General features: G+C 56.5%; 2 protein-coding genes across 4 annotated transcripts in view; one reads left to right on the top strand and one right to left on the bottom strand.

Moving 5' to 3' along the window:
* NIBAN2 (niban apoptosis regulator 2) overlaps positions 1-6,303 on the top strand; it is a 63,717-nt gene extending 57,414 nt beyond the window's left edge. For both annotated transcript variants that reach the window (XM_054500028.2, XM_063650332.1), the window contains exons 9-14: positions 1,385-1,572; positions 2,522-2,677; positions 3,100-3,216; positions 3,438-3,545; positions 3,660-3,771; positions 4,208-6,303. In XM_054500028.2, coding sequence (XP_054356003.1) covers positions 1,385-1,572; positions 2,522-2,677; positions 3,100-3,216; positions 3,438-3,545; positions 3,660-3,771; positions 4,208-4,791 — 1,265 coding nt within the window. In that variant the 3' untranslated portion in view covers positions 4,792-6,303. The remainder of the gene's footprint in view (positions 1-1,384; positions 1,573-2,521; positions 2,678-3,099; positions 3,217-3,437; positions 3,546-3,659; positions 3,772-4,207) is intronic.
* A 1,839-nt stretch (positions 6,304-8,142) lies between these two features.
* The window catches only part of LRSAM1 (leucine rich repeat and sterile alpha motif containing 1), a 52,509-nt gene continuing 40,926 nt past the window's right edge, over positions 8,143-19,725 (bottom strand). Inside the window, exons 21-26 of one of the 2 annotated variants that reach the window (XM_054500029.2) lie at positions 19,384-19,479; positions 16,188-16,286; positions 15,525-15,656; positions 14,290-14,371; positions 10,482-10,615; positions 8,143-8,868 (exon numbers count right to left, since the gene is read on the bottom strand). In XM_054500029.2, coding sequence (XP_054356004.1) covers positions 8,743-8,868; positions 10,482-10,615; positions 14,290-14,371; positions 15,525-15,656; positions 16,188-16,286; positions 19,384-19,479 — 669 coding nt within the window. In that variant the 3' untranslated portion in view covers positions 8,143-8,742. Of the gene's footprint in view, positions 8,869-10,481; positions 10,616-14,289; positions 14,372-15,524; positions 15,684-16,187; positions 16,287-19,383; positions 19,480-19,725 lie in introns of both variants that reach the window. The other variant, XM_063650333.1, reaches the window with a different exon arrangement.

The raw sequence follows: 19,725 nt of genomic DNA, 5'->3' as shown, positions 1-19,725 counted from the left end.
TTACTAGGATTTTTTTCCTGTAGACTTGTTTGAGATCCTCATATTTGCTGATTATTAATCTCTTGTCAGATGGCAGTTTTCTTAGTTTTTTGCCATCATGGTTTCAGAAAGATCAGGGTCCAATCTCAGAACACCTTGTCATTTTTCCTGCATGGATTTCTCATCTTTATCCACTATTTCTCTGAAATCATTCAGCTTGCTAATGTTGCCCCCAGTGGTTTTCTTTAAAAATAATATAGGCCAGGTGCGGTGGCTCATGCCTGTAATCCCAGCACTTGGGAGGCCAAGGCAGGAGGATCGCTTGAGCCCAGGGAGTTTGAGACCAGCCTGGATAACATAGTGAGGCCCTGCCTCTTAAAATAATAATAGTAATAAAAGTATTGATGGGGGCCGAGCGCGGTGGCTCATGCCTGTAATCCCAGCACTTTGGGAGGCTGAGGTGGGTGGGTCACCTGAGATCGGGAGTTTGAGACCAGCCTGGCCAATATGGTGAAACCCTGTCTCTACTAAAAATACAAAAAAAATTCACCGGGCATGGTGGTGCGCACCTGTAGTCCCAGCTACTTGGGAGGCTGAGGCATGAGAATCACTTGAACCTGGGAGGCAGTGGTTGCAGTGAGCTGAGATCGTGCCTTTGCATTCCAGACTGGGCGACAACATGAGACTGTCTCAAAAATTAATAACAATAATAATATGATGGGAAGAGAGAGTTGGGAGAGGGCTGAAAAATTACTTTTTGGGCATTGCGGTCATTACTTGGGTGATGAGATCAATCCTACCCGAAACCTCAGCGTCACACAGTATACCCATGGAACAAGCCTGCAATGTACCCCCTGCATCTAAAATAAAAGTTGAAATAAAAATGATAATAATATTAGGAGGCTGAAGTGGGAGGATTGCTTGAGCCCAGGAGTTTGAGGCTGCAGTGAGCTTTGATTATTCCACTGCACTCCAGCCTGGACAACAGAGTAAGACCCTGTCTCAAATAAAATAATAATAGGCCAGGCATGGTGGCTCACGCCTGTAATCCCAGCACTTTGGGAGGCCAAAGTGGGTGGATCACGAGGTGAGGAGTTCGAGACCAGCCTGACCAACATGGCGAAACCCCCTCTCTACTAAAAATATAAAAATTAGCTGGGCACAGTGACGCGTGCCTGTAGTCCCAGCTACTCAGGAGGCTGAGGCAGGAGAATTGCTTGAACCTGGGAGGTGGAGGTTGCAGTGAGCTGAGATCGTGCCACTGCACTCCAGCCTGGGCGACAGAGCGAGACTCCATCTCAAAAAAAAATAATAGTAATACAGTAGCCTCCAGCACCTGGGCTCTGGGATGGCTGGGAGGTGCTCCTTGGGGAGCCCCTGCTGACCCAGCTCCCTCGGGGCACAGCCTTCATCCTCCCCAAGGCAGAGGTGTGCGTGCGGAACCATGTCCAGCCCTACATCCCATCCATCCTGGAGGCCCTGATGGTCCCCACCAGCCAGGGCTTCACTGAGGTGCGAGATGTCTTCTTCAAGGAGGTCACAGACATGAACCTGAACGTCATCAACGAGGGCGGCATTGACAAGCTGGGCGAGGTGAGGCCGGCACCGCCCCTAGGAGGGGGTCTCCTGAGAGTAGGTCTGGTCTGTCCCAGAGGGCCCCGGCTGCGTGACTCAGGGCAGCCGTTCCCCTCCAAGGCCGTCCCTGTAGACGGGGAGGGGCTGCCGGGGACAAGGGGCAGAGGCCGTGAGGCCAGGGCTGTTGGAGTCCTCGTGGGGCCTGCAGTTAGAGGAAAGAGGGAACATTAGCTCCCGGCCATCAGCCTTTAGAAACCAAGAGTGGTGCTAAAATAGAAAAGAATTTAACAGAAGAGAGGGAAGGAGGGAAGGAGAGGAGAGGAGGGGAGAGGGATGAGCGGGCTTCAGGTGGAGCAATGAGATCGATAAGGCAGAATTCACAAGTCACGCACCCTCCAAATTGAGACAGCCATTGCCCTTACTTGACCTCAGTGATCTGGCTCTCGGGGTGAACGTCCTTCCACAGTCTCCATCTTGGGGTGGCTGCCTGGAGCCCGTGTAGTTGTCAGATCGAATTTATCCTGTATCTTAGTTTCCTCCTTTATACTCTGAAATGGGGAGTCCACAGACCATAACAATCCCAGAATCTGAGACCTGGAGAGGACCTTGGAGAGCATGAAAGCTCTCTCCCAATTTTGAAGCTGAGGAAACTGAGGCTCAGAGAGGGTGAATGACTTGCCCAAGGTCACCCAGCACCTCAGAAGGGACGAGAGCCTTCTCCCGGCACCGAGGCTGCCTCTCCACAGCGCTGTGCCACTGGACTGCGCCCTCCGTGCCTTCAGAGCCTCATGCTTCTGTCCTGGGCCCTCCTGGGTTTACCTTTGTGGCCATGAGCACCAGGTGGCCATCCTTGGTAGCAGGCGCCAGCCCCAGGGCCTGGACTTCGAGGACCCAGGCAAAGTGCGTGGGGGGTGCTGCCTGGCCATAGGACGGCCCCGCTCAGCCCCCGCGGCCCCGCCCCCTGCAGTACATGGAGAAGCTGTCCCGGCTGGCGTACCACCCCCTGAAGATGCAGAGCTGCTATGAGAAGATGGAGTCACTGCGACTGGACGGGCTGCAGCAGCGATTTGATGTGTCCAGCACATCTGTGTTCAAGCAGCGAGCCCAGATCCACATGCGGGAGGTAGACCTGAGGCTACGACCCCACCCCACACCCTGCCCACTGCCTTCCACAGGCCCCCTCGCCCAGGGGGGGTCCCCTCTGCTCCATCCCATCACGCCGTAGCCACACTTGCCTGGCACGCACTCTCCTCCTCTGCTGGGAACATCTGTGCCTCTGCCTACCTGGCTAATTCTGACTCACTTCCCAGGTCTCCTTGCGCCCCCAGGCCCCTTCCCATATTTCCTGTTGCCTTGAGGCAGGGACTTGCTCCAGCGTGCTGCGCTGTGAGTGGGCAAATGAGTGAGTGGGCACAGACCGCTCACCATTCCTCCCTGGCAGGCCTTGGGGTGGGGGGCTGGCTGAGGATGAGGACCCCTCAGCAGCACCCAGGAAGGGGCTGTGGTCACCCTGGGGGCTTCACGTGTCCGCGGTATGCCCCGCAGCAAATGGACAATGCCGTGTATACGTTCGAGACCCTCCTGCACCAGGAGCTGGGGAAAGGGCCCACCAAGGAGGAGCTGTGCAAGTCCATCCAGCGGGTCCTGGAGCGGGTGCTGAAGGTGAGTGGCCCCACGCCCTGCCCCAGACCGTCCTAGGCGAGGCCGAGCCCCAAGCCCCATCCCCGGCCACCACCAGGATTGCTGTCCCTGCAAGGAGGCACCATGGTCCTCTTGTGCGGATGAGGACTCGGAGGCTTGGGTCAGACCACTGGCCTCGTCCTACCCTCAGGGCCAATGGAGCCCACTGACCTGCAGACTCCCGACCCCCTTGCTCCCTGCAGAAATACGACTACGACAGCAGCTCCGTGCGGAAGAGGTTCTTCCGGGAGGCGCTGCTGCAGATCAGCATCCCGTTCCTGCTCAAGAAGCTGGCCCCTACCTGCAAGTCGGTGAGCAGCCCCCACCTGCTCCAGCCATTTGGGCCCTAAGTTGGGGGATGGAGCCCACAGACCTCCCTCTACCCTTGGCCCTGACCTCTCATCTCTGCCACCCCACCCGGGCAGGAGCTGCCCCGGTTCCAGGAGCTGATCTTCGAGGACTTTGCCAGGTTCATCCTGGTGGAAAACACATACGAGGAGGTGGTGCTGCAGACCGTCATGAAGGACATCCTGCAGGGTGGGTGCCGTCCCGGGGTGGGGACTGTTGCCAGGAGGATGCTGCGGGGGGCATCTGAGAAGTGGTGGCAGCTGAGGGGGTCAGCTAAGGCTCAAAGAAAAGCCCAGACTTGCACCTGGGGGCTGGGTGAAGCCCACTGTTCGCTGTGTGGCCTCAGGAGCGGCCTTAGCCTTGCATCTCTGTGCTTTAGTTTCTTCTCGCGTCCTTGGCTTTGCTGGGAGGGTCAGATGAGTGATTAGATGACATGTGGTCACCAGCCTGGGCCTGGAGTTAGCATCACAGCCTTGCTGCTTTTAGCAATGAGGCCTGGAATGAGTCACATCCCAATCACAGACCCCCACGGCGCGATGAGCCGGGTCTCCTTTGAGCAGAGTCCAGCACAGGGGCAGCTGTGGGATCGGTGCTGTGTCCTGACCCTTCTCCTGTGGCCCTGCAGCTGTGAAGGAGGCCGCGGTGCAGAGGAAGCACAACCTCTACCGGGACAGCATGGTCATGCACAACAGCGACCCCAACCTGCACCTGCTGGCCGAGGGCGCCCCCATCGACTGGGGCGAGGAGTACAGCAACAGCGGCGGGGGCGGCAGCCCCAGCCCCAGCACCCCGGAGGCAGCCACCCTCTCGGAAAAGCGACGGCGCGCTAAGCAGGTGGTCTCCGTGGTCCAGGATGAGGAGGCAGGGCTGCCCTTTGAGGCTAGCCCTGAGTCACCACCACCTGCGTCCCCGGACAGTGTCACTGAGATCCGAGGCCTGCTGGCCCAAGGTCTGCGGGCTGAGAGCCCCCCGCCAGCTGGCCCCCTGCTCAACGGGGCCCCCGCTGGGGAGAGTCCCCAGCCCGAGGCCGCCCCCGAGGCCTCCTCGCCGCCTGCCTCACCCCTCCAGCATCTGCCTGGAAAGGCTGTGGACCTTGGGCCCCCCAAGCCCAGCGACCAGGAGACTGGAGAGCAGGTGTCCAGCCCCAGCAGCCACCCCGCCCTCCACACCACCACCGAGGACAGCGCAGGGGTGCAGACTGAGTTCTAGGCCAGTGGGTCCCTGGCTGCTGCACATAGCACAGGCCGTTCCCTTCCGGACCCAGGCAGGCTCGGCTCTGGGGAGGGCACCCTGGTCTGTGCCTTGTGGGTGGAGGCAGGGCAGGGCTGTGTGGCACCGCCAGGGAGCGGGCCCACCTGAGTCACTTTATTGGGTTCAGTCAACACTTTCTTGCTCCCTGTTTTCTCTTCTGTGGGATGATCTCAGATGCAGGGGCTGGTTTTGGGGTTTTCCTGCTTGTGCCAAGGGCTGGACACTGCTGGGGGGCTGGAAAGCCCCTCCCTTTCTGTCCTTCTTCTGTGGCCTCCGTCCCTTCATGGGTGCTGCCATCCTTCCTGGAGAGAGGGAGGTGAAAGCTGGTGTGAGCCCAGTGGGTTCCCGCCCACTCACCCAGGAGCTGGCTGGGCCAGGACTGGGAGAAGGAGCGCCACTGTCCTCCTGACCCTGCTCCTTCCGCAGTTAGGGGTGGACCCAGCCTCGCTTTCCCCACTGTCCTGGAGGGAAGGGGAAGGAGGGGGTCTTCAGGCTGGAGCCAGGCTGGGGGTGCTGGGTGGAGGGATGAGATTTAGGGGGTGCCTCATGGGGTGGGCGGGCCTGGGGTGAAATGAGAAAGGCCCAGAACATGCAGGTCTGCGGAGGGGAAGTGTCCTGAGTGAAGGAGGGGACCCCCATCCTGGGGGATGCTGGGAGTGGGTGGGTGAGTGAGTGAGATGGCTGAGTGAGGGTTATGGGGAGCCTGAGGTTTTATGGGCCTGTGTATCCCCTTCTCCCGGCCCCAGCCTGCCTCCCTCCCGCACGCCTGGCCCACAGGTCTCCCTCTGGTCCCCGTCTCTCTGGTGCTTGGGGATGGAGCGGGAGTGAGGGGTGTAGTGGGGCTGGGTTCTGTCTTCTACAGGCCACCCCGAGGTCCTCAGTGGTTGCCCGGGGAGCCGGACGGGGCTCCTGAGGGGTACAGGTTGGGTGGGCCCTCCCTGAGGGTCTGGGGTCAGGCTATGGTTTGACCTCTGCTGCCTCTCAGTCACCAAGTCACCTCCCTCTGAAAATCCAGTCCCTTCTTTGGATGTCCTTGTGAGTCACTCTGGGCTTGGCTGTCGTCCCTCCTCAGCTGCTTGTTCCTGGGACAAGGGTCAAGCCAGGATGGGCCCAGGCCTGGCATCCCCCACCCCAGGACCCCTCCCCTGCTGCTTTGTGGGGGGCAGAGCAGAAATGGACTCCTTCAGGGTCCCCGAGGTGGGGGGTCCCCTCCCAGCCCTGCATCCTCCGTGCCCTAGACCTGCTCCCCAGAGGGGCCTTGACCCACAGGACGTGTGGTGGCGCCTGGCACTCAGGGACCCCCAGCTGCCCCAGCCCTGGTCTCTGGCGCATCTCTTCCCTCTTGTCCCGAAGATCTGCGCCTCTAGTGCCTTTTGAGGGGTTCCCATCATCCCTCCCTGATATTGTATTGAAAATATTATGCACACTGTTCATGCTTCTACTAATCAATAAACGCTTTATTTAAAGCCAGTTGCCTTGAGTGGTGCTGTTCGGGTAGGGGACAGGGGTCCTGGGCTGGGTCTGTGTCTAGGCCCCCATATGGCTCAGCTTTCTGGGCTTCTCACTTGACTGAGTGCCTCTATGTTTATGATCTGAGTTCTTATTCCATTTTACAGAGGAGGAAACAGGCTCAGCGAGAAGGGACTTGTCCAAGGTGACCTGCCTTCTGGTGGCAGCTCAGGCAGCTTCCTCAGCCAGACCTGTGCCGGTTGCCCTTCGGACAGCCTTGGGTGATGGTGAGGCCAAGAGGGACGGCAGCAGGCAGCAGCTTCAAGGCCACTCACGGCCCTGGGGTGCCCACAGCAGGGTGGGCCCAGGCTCGGGCTGGATCCAAACAGTGATGCCGGCTCCTTCAACGCTCCCGATCACACACTGCTGTTTACCAAGCGCTCACTGTGGGCCACTTTGTGTGCGGGAACAGCAGCCTCGAGAGAGCTCTAGAAAGTGGACACAGTCGTCACCACCATTTCACCAATGTGTAAACTGAGGCCTTGGAAGGTAGGGAACCTGGGCCGAGCTTATGTGGCACAGGAACAACCCTCAAGCCCCTGCAGCTGTTGGGGGTGGGTTGCCCCATCTATGAGTAAAAACATGTCCCTACTGGGTGGGGTGGCAGCCAGGACCTTGGGGATGTTGGCTTCCCTGGTGCCAGCCTGTCCATGGTGGCCTAGGGCTTGGGCCTGGGCCTCCCTCGGTCAACAAGGGCTGAGGTACAGAACACAGGGCTGTGTGGCCGGAGACCAGGGATGCGGCTGTCCCTTGCTGTTGTCCTTGGCAGGTCACTGAGCCTCGAGCTCCTCCATGAGGCCTCCCTGGGCCCCAGTGAGAGCGTAAGGAGATCTGCAAAGCACTGCGCTCCAGGAGGTAGCCCCACCTGCCTCAGTCTCTCCCCTCTTGGCCGAGTTGAGCCCAGGAGGGTGTTGGGAGGAGGGGGAACTGAGTGGGAACTGTGGGTGGGAAAAGGCCACCCAGCTCCTGCCTGGGAAATGACTCACACGACAAAGGGTATTCGCCTGCCCCGTTCAGTGCACAGGACTGATGGTCTCAGTGAGAGGGAAACAGGCCCAGGCGTAGGGATTTTTTTGCCACCCCAGGACCTGAACTCTCCTGCCTGCTTCTGCAGACGCTGTACTTGGGGCAAGCACTCGGCGCCCCCTGGAGGCCACCCGCCGGTCAGGGCTGCACCACGTCCTGTGTTTGAACGCATAGGGAAACGGGCCCAAACACTGGCCAGGATCACTGAGTGAGCTGGAGGCAGAGCCCAGGTGCTCTGAGCAGGCCTGCCACGAGCCCAAGGAAGAGGCTGCACCTGGCTCAACACCGTCTGCCAGAAAATGCGTAATCAACGTGCACCTCTGCAGCGAGTGCAAGTGTATATGGCTCCAAGAATTGTGCAGTGACCAGCCTGCACAACTACACGGGTTTGAAGGTGAGGATGCTTCTGGGCCTCAAACCCCGCATCACCATGTCCCAGTTGCAAGACCGTGGGCATTTACCCCCATCAGCCTCAGCTGCCTCGCTGGGATAATGGACAGAACATACAGGGCTCCTCCGCTCATGGAGGCACAGGCCGCAGCCATCACCGGCCCTGGCTGCCTCTGGGTCCCGGTCTCTCCACCTGTGAAGGGGGCGCTGGGATAACACGACATTCAAGATGGCCCTACCTGACCTCTCCTCTCTACTGAGGTGCGGTGCACTCCTGGCTCCTTCCCCGAGAATAGCTGCCCTCTGCCCGAGCCCCATCCCCGGACCTCGTCCCCTCCCCTCCCTGGGCTCCCATGAGCACCCAGTGATGACTCAGGCCAGAAGCACGCTGAAGACAGGTTTACTGACACTCCTGCTTCGGATCGAGCTACACGGGGTAAGGAGGGACAGTTGTGGAGAGCAGCAGGGCCCCAGGGTTCTGGGGAGCAGCAGAGAGGGAGGCCCAGGGGTGCTGGTGCCACTGTGAGCACAGGCCTCCACCACACGCCTTCCCAGGAAGGCCTCCCCTCACCCAGCCAGGCCCTCCTGCTCCCTTCCCACATGCAGAGTGGGACAGGACTGTGCATGGCCCCCAGATGAGGACCCAAGCTCCTGCAGGGGCGGTGGCCTTCAGTCAAGACAGCTGGGAGGCAGCAGATCCGTGATTAGGCTGGGACCCTGGCTCCCAGGCTCGGGTGGTGGTGCAGCGGCCTCTCCAGCCCCAGCCCCCGGGACCATTCAGACTGGTGGTGTCATGGATCAGGAGCGCCTCTGCCTGGCCCAGACGTGCTTGGAGCTTAGGATGGGGGCTCCTGGGTGGTGGGGAAGGGGCCCAGGGCAGGGGGGAACCTCATACGAGTCTGGCTGGCGCAAGGCTGAGCAGGAGCCCGGGGCTCACAGTGGCCGAGGCAGGGCTAGGACCAGGCCCAGGTGGGCGGGCAGCACTCAGCTGCTGTGGTAGATCCGGAGGCGCTGGGCAATGTCCTGGCGGCACAGCGGGCAGGTGCGCAGTGGCTGGCAGCACTGCTGGCAGCAGCAGACGTGGCCACAGTTGAGGAAGATCATCTGGGCCTGGGGAGGGAGAGCGGGAGCATGTGGCCAGCCCTACCGGGTTCCAGGAGTCCCAGGCCCCGGGCCCTTCTTTTTTTTTTTTTTTTTTTGAGACAGAGTCTCATTCTGTTGCCCAAGCTGGAGTGCAGTGGTGTGATCTCAGCTCACTGCAACCCCAGCCTCTCGGGTTTAAGTGATTCTCCTGCCTTAGCCTCCCAAGTAGCTGGGACTACAGGCGTGCACCACCACGCCTGGCTAAATTTTTTGTATTTTTAGTAGAGACGGGGCTTCACCATCTTGGTCAGGCTGGTCTCGAACTCCTGACCCCAAGTGATCTGCCCGCCTCGGCCTCCCAAAGTGCTGGGATTACAGGTGTGAGCCACCGTGCCGGACCCCTTCATTATTCTTTAGCATCTTTACCATAAACACCTGATAGTGGGGCCTTCGGGCATTTGAACACCACAGAAACAGAACAGGCATGGCCGAAACGGGTAACCTAGGCCTTCTGTTAGCAGTTTGCTGTCTATTTCTCTATAGTTTGTAAAAAATATAAATGCCCCAACTGATTCTTTCTTAAATAAAACTGAGGATTATATTCCTGCGCTCTGGACAGGCGACGGAGGCCTATTCAGCCGGCCCCTGCCAGAGGGCACGCAGGGTGTTCAGGCGTCTTTCTTGTTGATGCACTTGCCCAGGCCCTGAACTCCTCAGTCTACAAATGATCCCAACCCGGAGCAGCAGCCACTGACTCAGGACCACACTTTGCCTCAGCATCTCCTGCTTTCAGGAACTGATCCAAGCTCCACTCAAAGCTGTCTGGAATGCCAAGGGCCCCAGAACAGGGATTATATTTGGAACCAATAGGTCCATCCATATCATGGCATGAGTCGGGTCAACTGGAGACCCTGGAATCATCAAACTGCAAACATGGCTGCTTTTCTAAGTAGGATCCCTCAGTGGAGGCAAAGGAGGATTTGTATTTCATTCACTGCTCTGTGTAATTTTTACAATAATTGTTAATGAATTTTTAAAAGATGATTCTTTCTTTTTTTTGAGATGGAATCTCGATCTGTCTGCCAGGCTGGAGTGCAGTGGTGGGATCTTGGTTCACTGCAATCTCTGCCTCCCAGGTTCAAGCAAGCCTCAGCCTCCCAAGTATCTGGGCTTATAGGCGCCCACCACCACGCCTGGCTGATTTTTGTATTTATAGTAGAGATGGGGTTTTACCATGTTGGCCAGGCTGGCCTCGAACTCCTAACCTCAGGTGATCCACCTGCCTTGGCCTCCCAAATTGCTGGGATTACAGGTGTGAGCCACTGTGCCCAGCCAAAAGATGATTTTCTAAAGCCTCTGCAGGGTAAATCATGTTGTTGATATTTCATGATTTGGGAAATTTTTTCCTAATGTATTTATTAAGTAGGAACAAAAAGAAAAAGGTCCGGAAAATGATGTGAGCACGGCTCACATTTGGGTCATGGGACCGGGGGTCATTTTTATTTCCTGCATTCTTTCTAGATGAGCACAGTCTACTTAGATAACTGGAGAAAACACGTTCAGAGACAACCCTGTACCTGGAGAATTTGAGGAGGGTGGCCACAGGCAAGGCAGGCGGGTGGGGAGGGTCCCGGACTTACCTCCTGTTCCAGGCACACGACACACTCTGAGGCCTGCACCTCCAGCTCTGCAGGGGGAGCGGATGGCCTCACAGACTCAGGAGGCTCCTGGGGGGCCGTAGGGGTGACGACCTCACCCACTGGTGGTTTCAGCTCTGTTGGGACCAGATAGACAGACTGAGCCAGGGTCATCTCCGCTGACCCCAACCCCTAGGGGCTCATCGTGGCCCTGCCCATCCCCATGGTGAGTGAGCTGGAGGGTGGGGGAGCCTCTGCTCTCAGATCTGAGGGAAGTGCTCTCCTTGCCACACACTCTCTTCTCTTCTCTTTGAGCCTCATTTCCCATCTGCAGAATGGGAGTGAAGTCTCTCTCTGCAGGGATGGCCGCAGCGCTTGTTAAGTGGGTCCTCTGATCTCTAATGTCCCCGGGACCCTTCATAGCCACCCTGCAAGTAGGGCTTGGCACTTTCAGAGATGAGACATTTGAGGCTCAGAGATGGGGAGTCACTCAACCCAGGGCCACGTGGCCATCTGGTGATGCAGCTTCAGATCCCTGGGGCAGGAGCTCTCAGTAAAGGGCCAGCTCTTGGCTTCTCCACCTGGTTGCCCAGGAGACAGGATGGGCTGCTGCCCATCAGGTGACCCAGGGGAGCAGAATGAGAGGTCCCCCAAGGCTGCTCCCCTGCCCCAAGCCCCACAGAGTCCCCAGCATGCTGGCTGTTCTGCCCTGGAGCCAGCATCCCCTGCTAAGACATCAGAAGCAGCCCTTACAAAATGCTAAGTCTCTCTCTCTTTTTTTTTTTTTGAGTCTTGCTCTGTCACCCAGGCTGGAGTGCAGTGGTGCAATCTCGGCTCACTGCAACCTCTGCCTCCCAGGTTCAAGCAATTCTCCTGCCTCAGCCTCCCGAGTAGCTGGGATTACAGGTGCCCACCATCACGACAGGCTAAGTTTTGTATCTTTAGTAGAGACGGGGTTTCACCATGTTGGCCAGGCTGGTCTCAAGCTTTTGACTTCAGGTGATCTGCCCACCTCAGCCTCCCAAAGTGCTGGGATTACAGGCGTGAGCCAATGCACCTGGCTGCTAAGTCTCTTTTTCTATCATGCAACGTGAGCCACCCACTTCCTTGACTCTATCCCTTGTTCCCTTCCTGGTCACGGTTCACTTTATTCTACGTCTTGAATTACAAGCATTGTTTTTTATAACAGGAAAAAACTAAAGTTTTTTTTTTTTGAGATGAAGTCTCACTCTCGCCAGGCTGGAGTGCAGTGTGGTGCGATCTCGGCTCACTGCAACCTCCGCCTCCTGGGTTCAAGTGATTCTCCTGCCTCAGCCTCTCCTCTTGCGTATCTGGGACTACAGGCACACGCCACCGTGCCCAACTAATTTTAGTAGAGACAGGGTTTCACCATGTTGGCCAGGACGGTCTTGATCTCCTGACCTCGTGATCCGCCCGCCTCGGCCTCCCAAAGTGCTGGGATTACAGGCATGAGCCACTGCGCCCGGCCAAAACTAACGATTTTTTAAAAGCTGTTACAACACTAGACACTCTAAGGGGATCAGTGCTGCCCCCAAACTACCCTTTTGAGGAGGCATTCATATATATATATATATATATATTTTTTTTTTTTTTTTAGACAGGGTCTTGCTCTGTCACCCAGGCTGGAGTGTAGTATCATGATCACAGCTCACTGCAGCCTCAACCTCCCAGGCTCAAGCAATCCTCCTACCTCAGCCTCCAGAGTAGCTGGGATGACGCCTTGCTAATTTTTTCTATTTTTTTGTTGTTTTGTTTTTGAGACAGTCTCACTCTTTTCCAGGCTGGAGTGCAGGGGCACAATCATGGCTCACTGCAGCCTCGACCTCCCAAGCTCAAGCGATCCTCCCACCTTTGCCCCCCAAGTAGCTGGAACTAAGGTGTGCACCACCACACCCAGCTAATTTTATTTTATTTTTTGTAGAGAAGGGGTCTCCCTATATTGCCCAGGCTGGTCGCAAACTCCTGGGCTTGAGTGATCCTCCTGCGTAGGCCTCCCCAAGTGTGGGATTACAGCCATGAGCCACTGCACCCAGCTTCTATATTTGTTTTTTTCCTTTCCTTTTTTTTTTTTTTTGAGACAGTTTCACTTTGTCACCCAGGCTGGAATGCAATGGCATGATCTTGGCTCACTGTAACTTCTGCCTCCTGGATTCAAGCAATTCTGCTGCCTCGGCCTCCTGAGTCTGGGACTACAAGTGCACGCCACCACGCCTGGCTAATTTTTGTATTTTTAGTAGAGACAGGGTTTCACCATGCTGGCCAGGCTGGACTCAAACTCCTGACCTCAGGTGATCCGCCCACCTCAGCCTCCCAAAGTGCTGGGATTACAGGTGTGAGCCACCACACCTGGCCCCAGCCTCTATATTTGATATAAAGTATACCGATTTCTGGGAGTAATAAGAGAATTGCTAGGAAATTGAGGGTTTCCCTTGCCTTCTGGAACTGAGGACGGATCCCACCATGGCCCCTTCCCCTGCCAATGGGCACAAGCAGGAAGCCCTGAGCAGCCCAGGCATCCGTTTTCTGCATGTGGCCACAGATCCTCATGGCCGATCTGCTATGGAGAGGAAGAACCTGCTTGTTTGCTCCAGGGATGACTCAAACAGTGAGAAGCAGCCAGTCCTGAGGACTGCTGGGCTCAGAGGCACTGCACCCCGCTCAGGGTAAAGGGCACCTGTTTGTGACTCCTGCTCATGTGAGGCTTGTCTGCCGGGGGTGACCCCAACTCCTGATGGAAAACTCTTCTGATCTCCAGTCTGAGAGCTGGGGGGTCAGGAATATCCAGAAGGGGCCTATTCTGCACATGACTTGATATCAAAAAGCTAAGAAGTTTAATGACTTTTTAGGGGTTGAGTCAATGTCTCTGGAGTAAAAGTGGCTGCAAAACTGGTGCCTGAAGCTATCCTGGGGCTGCAGTCAGCCCAGACCCCTGGAGCCCTGGGGCCTCCCCACTGAGGTCTAGTCCAGAACTCTACCTTCACCTCAGCTCCTCCGCCTCTTCCTTGGCTCTGGCTAAAAATGCCCTCCCCAGAGCCTTGCCCAGCCCAGCAGCACAAGTCTGCCCTCTCCTTCACCCCCGCTCTGGCCCCTCACCTCTTCCCCAGGGAGGCAGGCAAGCCCAGTGGTTCCACCATGTGCCAGCAGTGGGACCTGACAGGGGACACACTAACCTCTTTGTGCTTCAGTTTCCTCATCTTGAAAATGAGGACCACAACAGTGCCTCCTCACGGGGTGGATCCAGAGGTTCCGCAATGTGGTTCATGCACAGCGGTGGGCAGGTGCCGGGCTCCCAGATCATGCTCAGCACATGGCAGACCCCAGACTCCACACCTGCCCCTTCTCCCCACGGGCCTCACGACCTGCCTTCGCCCCTTCACAGCCTGTTGTGGACATCTCTCCACGTCCACAGGCATGCCTCAGGCCCAGCACTGGGCATACTGCAGGCCCTGGGGACGGGCTATTTCTCCCTCTAGTCCAAAGTCCCTCAGTGTGTGGATCCCAGCGTCTGTAGGGTGGACTAAGGGAAGGCTATGGGACAGGGAGCTGGGAGGGCCCCTCCACTGCTACGTGGAGGTCTCCTGTTCTCCCAATTAGGTGGCCTGTTTTTCCCATCTGTGAAACGGGCTCACTGATCCCTAAGCCTGCTCCTTGGGAGGGAACCTTACTGACCAGCAGAGGCTAGAACCAGCCCTCAGGACTCATCCTGAAATGTAAGCAAATGACTGTCCCCACCAGAGCCCACAAATACGGCTGGAACCCTGCCCGGAAGAGGCTGGAGCTGTGCTGGTACCTGGCTGGATCCTGGCTGCATCCAGCAGTTCCTGGACTCTCCGGAGGATCTCGTGCTGCAGGCCAGCTTCTGAGACACCCACCTGTGACAGTTCAAGGAAGTGCAGACTGTGGCCTGGGCGGGAGCCTGCTAAATGGTGTGAGCCACCTGGCACAGGACCAGGCTCACAGGACCGTCGACACCTCCTGCTGGAAATATGGAAGCCTTCCGGGGCCTGGCGGGGCCCACGGTCAGGATGAGGCAATGCAGCACCATAGCTGTGAGGGCAACCTCCCCAGGCCTCAGCCCAACAATCAGTGTGGCAGGGGTTGGGGGGAAACTGAGGCCCAAAGGGAAACCAGCACTAGCAACAGCTATGGTTTAGCAACTGCTTCCCAGTGCCAGGCTTCACCTGCACACCTCAGCCACTTCCCCACTAGGTGGGGGAGGAGAGAAGTCTTGGAGGCCAAGCCACTAAGCAGCAGCAGCACATGAGCCCCACAGTCCCTCAGCCTCCAGAGCCTTAGCGGCACGGCCTGTGACCCTCAGTGCCATCCGGTCCTCTCGGACCCTGGTGTCTGCATCTGTCCAGGGAGGGGCAGGACAGTCTCATGGCAAAGAACACGAACTCTGGGGCCACACTGCTTGGGGTAGAGACCTCACTCTGCTGTGTGACCTTGGGCCAAGTTATTGCCTTACTGGGTCTCAACTGAAAGATGATAATGATATGTACCCTGCTGGGCTGCTGGGAGAATTCAGTGAGTTTGAATACAAAAAGTGCTTAAAATGGTGCCCAGCAGGTGCAGGTGCTACAAAGTTAGCTGGCACAGCGATGATTATTCTGTTTTGAAGAATAAGTGGATTAATGTGCTGTAAAGAGCTCAGCTTGTGCCCAGAAAGGAACAGGGGCTCAGGCAGTGCTGTGGCCACGACAGTTTGTGATACCATGAGGCAGGGCAGAGGCTGGATCGGATAATCCCCCAGGGCCTGTCTTGTCCCTCCAGTCTGAAGATCCAGTCTGAGCAGGTCAACAGGACCCACCTCCCCAGGATTTCCCAGTGAGACAGTGTGCAGGGCACACACAGGCGGCTGGGGCAGATGGGCGGGTGTTCTGGCCATCTGGAAGCAAGGTGGCCCTGGGCCATTAGGTAAGGACAGGCCTCAACGAGGACTACACAAGGAGCAGGTCAACCCCCGGCAGGTCAGGACAGCGGCCTTGCGCGCCCCTCCCCTCCCTGCAGACAGCTGCTGCCCACCTTGGCCAGGTCCCTGGGGCTCATTTGGCTCAGCAGGTCCAGTGAGAGGCGGTGGTGCGCGAAGATGGGCAGGTAGTGCTCAGCCGACAGCTCCTCCAGGAGGGCCACCAGCTGGCGCTCCATCCCCTCTTCCTGCAAGGCAGAAACGTGTACCATGAGCCGGAAGGAAAAAAAGAACCCACTGTTTACAACAGGACATGAAGGGTTTGAATATACATAACATAATACATAGAATGTACTTGGGATTTCTCCTGCAAAAACTCATATGTAGACACACAGAGATAGATAGGCCCAGGGGTTCACTGCCGCTCTGTCTGCAAACCTGAAAATAGTAAGCAACTTGAACATCCACCAAAAGGGGGCTGTTTCAACTGCCTCTCTGTCCCTGCAGGTGCTGGACAGACAGTGGCTCCCGGCACAGGCTTTGCTCTACTGTGGGCTCAGTGGTCTCTGCCCTGCACAGCAGTGACCAGTGCCTTGTTCCCCTCACCAGAATGAACACTCCCTTGCTCTCACTTCTGTCTCCACTGGGGCTTGGCACAGGATCTGGCATGCTAGAGTCACCAGAAAAGAAATAAGAGGCAGAGCATGGTGGAGGCACCACAGGCGCCTCTGGGAGGAGGTCCCCGGGGCTCCCTGGCCGGGGCAGGCACCAGTCCTTACTTGCAGCTTCAAGGACAAGGGCTTCTGGTTCAAAAGCCGTTGATACTGAATCAGCCAGTAATTTTCCTGCCTGGTTTCACTTTTGGCTTCTAACTCCGTCTGCCAGGAATGAAGCAGGCAATGTTAGTCACAAAAGGTAATAAAAGCTGTAATAACGATGGTTGCCGGGCGCGGTGGCTCACGCCTATAATCCCAGCACTTTGGGAGGCCAAGGTGGGCAGATCACCTGAGGTCGGGAGTTCGAGACCAGCCTGACCAACATGGAGAAACCCCATCTCTACTAAAAATACAAAACTAGCCGGGCATGGCGGTGCATGCCTGTAATCCCAGCTACTCGAGAGGCTGAGGCAAGAGAATCTCTTGATCCTGGGAGGCGGAGGTTGCAGTGAGCTGAGATCGCACCACTGCACTCTAGCCTGGGCAACAAGAGCGAAACTCTGTCTCAAAAAAACAAAACAAAACAAAAATGATAGTTATGAACTATGCTCCTCTGAGCAGGTGGACAGCACTTGGTACTTTTATTTTTGAGATGGACTCTTGCTCTGTCACCCAGGCTGGAGTGCCCGAGTAGCTGGGACTACAGGTGTGTGCCACCATGCCCGGCTAATTTTTATATTTTTAGTAGAGATGGGGTTTTCACCATGTTGGCCAGGCTGGTCTCAAACTCCTGACCTCAAGTGATCCACCCACCTCGGCCTCCCAAAGTGCTGGGATTATAGGCGTGAGCCACTGTGACCAGCTGGCACTTAGTTATTTTACAGAGAACTTTCCCACCCGCTTATTGTCTATAGTTTATAGAAATGAGAAAAGCAGGAAGCATCACTCTCTCCAATTTACTGCTGAGACGATCTCAGAGAGGGCAGCTGACCTGCCCGACGCCACACACTTGGTCAGGTGGAGCACCTGAACCTGAGCTTCTGCCACCTGGTACCACACTCTGCCACTCCCTCTGGGAGGTACCCCCTCTGTCTGCCTGTGGGAGAACAAGCATTACACAGCCCAGGCTGCCTCCTGGGTGCCAGGAAAGGGGGATACAGGCGCTAAGGACACCTTCAGCTTCTAGAGTGGGCTTCACTGTCTGACGGAGCCAAAGAACGATCAATGTGCTATTGATCATGATTCTTTTTTTTTTTTTTTTTTTTTTTGAGACAGAGTTTCACTCTTGTTGCCCAGGCTGGAGTACAATGGCATGATCTCGGCTCACCGCAACCTCTGCCTCCCGGGTTCAAGTGATTCTCCTGCCTCAACCTCCCGAGTAGCTGGGATTACAGGCATGCGCCACCACACCTGGCTAATTTTGTATTTTTAGTAGAGACGGGGTTTCTCCATGTTGGCCAGGCTGGTCCTAAACTCCCACCTTAGATGATCCACCCGCCTCGGCCTCCCAAAGTGCTGGGATTACAGGCGTGAGCCACCGCGCCCAGCCTGAACATGATTCTTTTATTCCGCCATTCGATAGCTCTTCGTTGAGTACTGTTCGAGGTGCTGGGAATACAGCAGTGAACAAACGATGCTGATAACGGCCACAGTGACAACAGGCGTGGCTGACATGTTCACAGTACCATGTGCCAGACCATGCTGTGCACCTAAAGATGCCATCATTAATTCTCACAACTCCGTGAAGGAGATTCTACCTCCCAGGTGAGGGAGCTGAGGTTCAGGGTGATGAGTAACCTGCCAGGGTGGGGCCAGGAATCAGACCCAGGCCTGTCTTGCTCCAGAGCCCATGCTCAGAACAACGGAGCTGCTCAGTGAAGGCTGGCATGACGTGGGGAATGGGATCAGCACAAGCGTTTCCCAATCCCTGCTGGGCCTGACTGTCCTTTGGGGGCTCCTCCTGGACCTGGCCATGCCCACTGCTCCCTTCCGTCGTTGGCCCTCCCGGGCTGCAGCCCCTCTCTTCCAGCGCCCAGGAGCCAGACGGGCTGTGTTCTGCTGGGGCAGTGCTTCCTCCTTTGGTGGTGACCCCCAAGGCCTACAAGGGCAGGAGCACCAGCCACAGTACCTGGCTGCTACGGCACAGCGCCAAAGCACCATCTGCAAAGTAACCTGATGCGTAGGAGATGGCAGTAGGGCACCGTGAGGAACAGGCAGGTTCCTCTGATGGGCATAGGCACCACTTGGCTTGTTCAGGGCTCCAGAAGAAGCTGGTCTCTCTCTTCTAAACCTGCACAGGGCCCGGTCTAGGACGCAGCTCAGAGGGCGTCTGGTGCATTCACAGGGACACAGGAATGACTCGGTCTTTTCCACCCCAGATGGTGAGCCTGGCCTCTGTCCTCATTGCTTGGGTGCCCTCTGGGTCTAGAGGAGACACTCTCAAGGGGGCCTCTGCCACGCTGAAAATGTGCCAGTGTCAAACCCATCAGGGGACAGGGGACAGCTGGGCCACTCCTGCCAAAAGCTTATCAAACGGCCTGCCCTGGACATAGTGAGTCCTGTCTGGAGTGAATACTCATGGCTGTTCCCGAATACTCGACTACAAAGGCATTCGGAGAGCATTGCCTAGAAAAGTTTAAAAACCAGAAGTAATCCACATACTCAACAATAGGGGCCAAGCACAGCCTTGAGAAAGGACTTCAAGGAATAGTTTCATGACTTGAAAGAATGTGTGGAAATAGGCTGCTCGAAAAGGGTATGCAGCATGTCATGTTTAAAAGGCACATACACGAACAGCTATAAAGATACATCACAATGTTTGGAAGATATGCATCAAAACAGCAGGAGAGGCTGGGCACGGTGGCTCATGCCTGTAAAACCCGCACTTTCGGAGGCCAAGGCAGACAGATCGTTTGAGCCCAGGAGTTGGAGACCAACCTGGGCAACATGGCGAAACCCCATCTCTACAAAAATAAAAAAATTTGCCAGGCATGGTGGCACATGCCTGTAGTCCCAGCTACTCGGGAGGCTGAGGTGGGCGGATCGCTTGAGCCCAGGAAGTCAAGGCTGCAGTGAGCTGAGATTGCGCCACTGCACTCCAGCCTGGGCGACAGAGTGAGACCCTGTCTCAAACAAACAAACAAACAAACAAAAAATGGCAGGAGATAACGCTTGGAAATGCAATTATTTTCCTTTGTACTTTCCAGTTTTTCTTTGATGAATAACTCTTACTTGAATAACAGGTGTTTCTAAAAATGGCAAGTCTGTTAAAAAAAAGCAAATGTGTGTGTGATGCTGAGCACAGAAGCCAAACACATACCAGGATTTCCCGGAGCTCTTCCTCTCGCTGCTGCTTCTCTTTGAGCAGCTGCTGGAGCAGGGAGCTGAGGGCCCAGCGCTGCTCCGAGATCATCTCCTGCGAACAAGACCACACCCCGCACCACCGTGAGCTGGCGGCAGCGCAGGAGTCCCGCGGTGGCAGGATGGAGAAGGGCCTGGCCTCCCGCTCACTCGGTTCTCTGCCCAGTGCCTCCAGGCTGAGTTGGGGGACAAAGCTAAGAGGCCCTTCTGCCCCCCTTCCCCTAAGCCTGCATCTCTCTTCCTTGTGGGGTTAAGTCAGGCATGGGATCCTGGTGACTGATGACAATGGGATGGTAAGAAA

This window comes from Pongo pygmaeus, chromosome 13, assembly GCF_028885625.2.
Source record: "Pongo pygmaeus isolate AG05252 chromosome 13, NHGRI_mPonPyg2-v2.0_pri, whole genome shotgun sequence".
Classification (NCBI taxonomy): Eukaryota; Metazoa; Chordata; class Mammalia; order Primates; family Hominidae; genus Pongo; species Pongo pygmaeus.
This window is presented reverse-complemented; position numbering and strand designations above follow the sequence as displayed.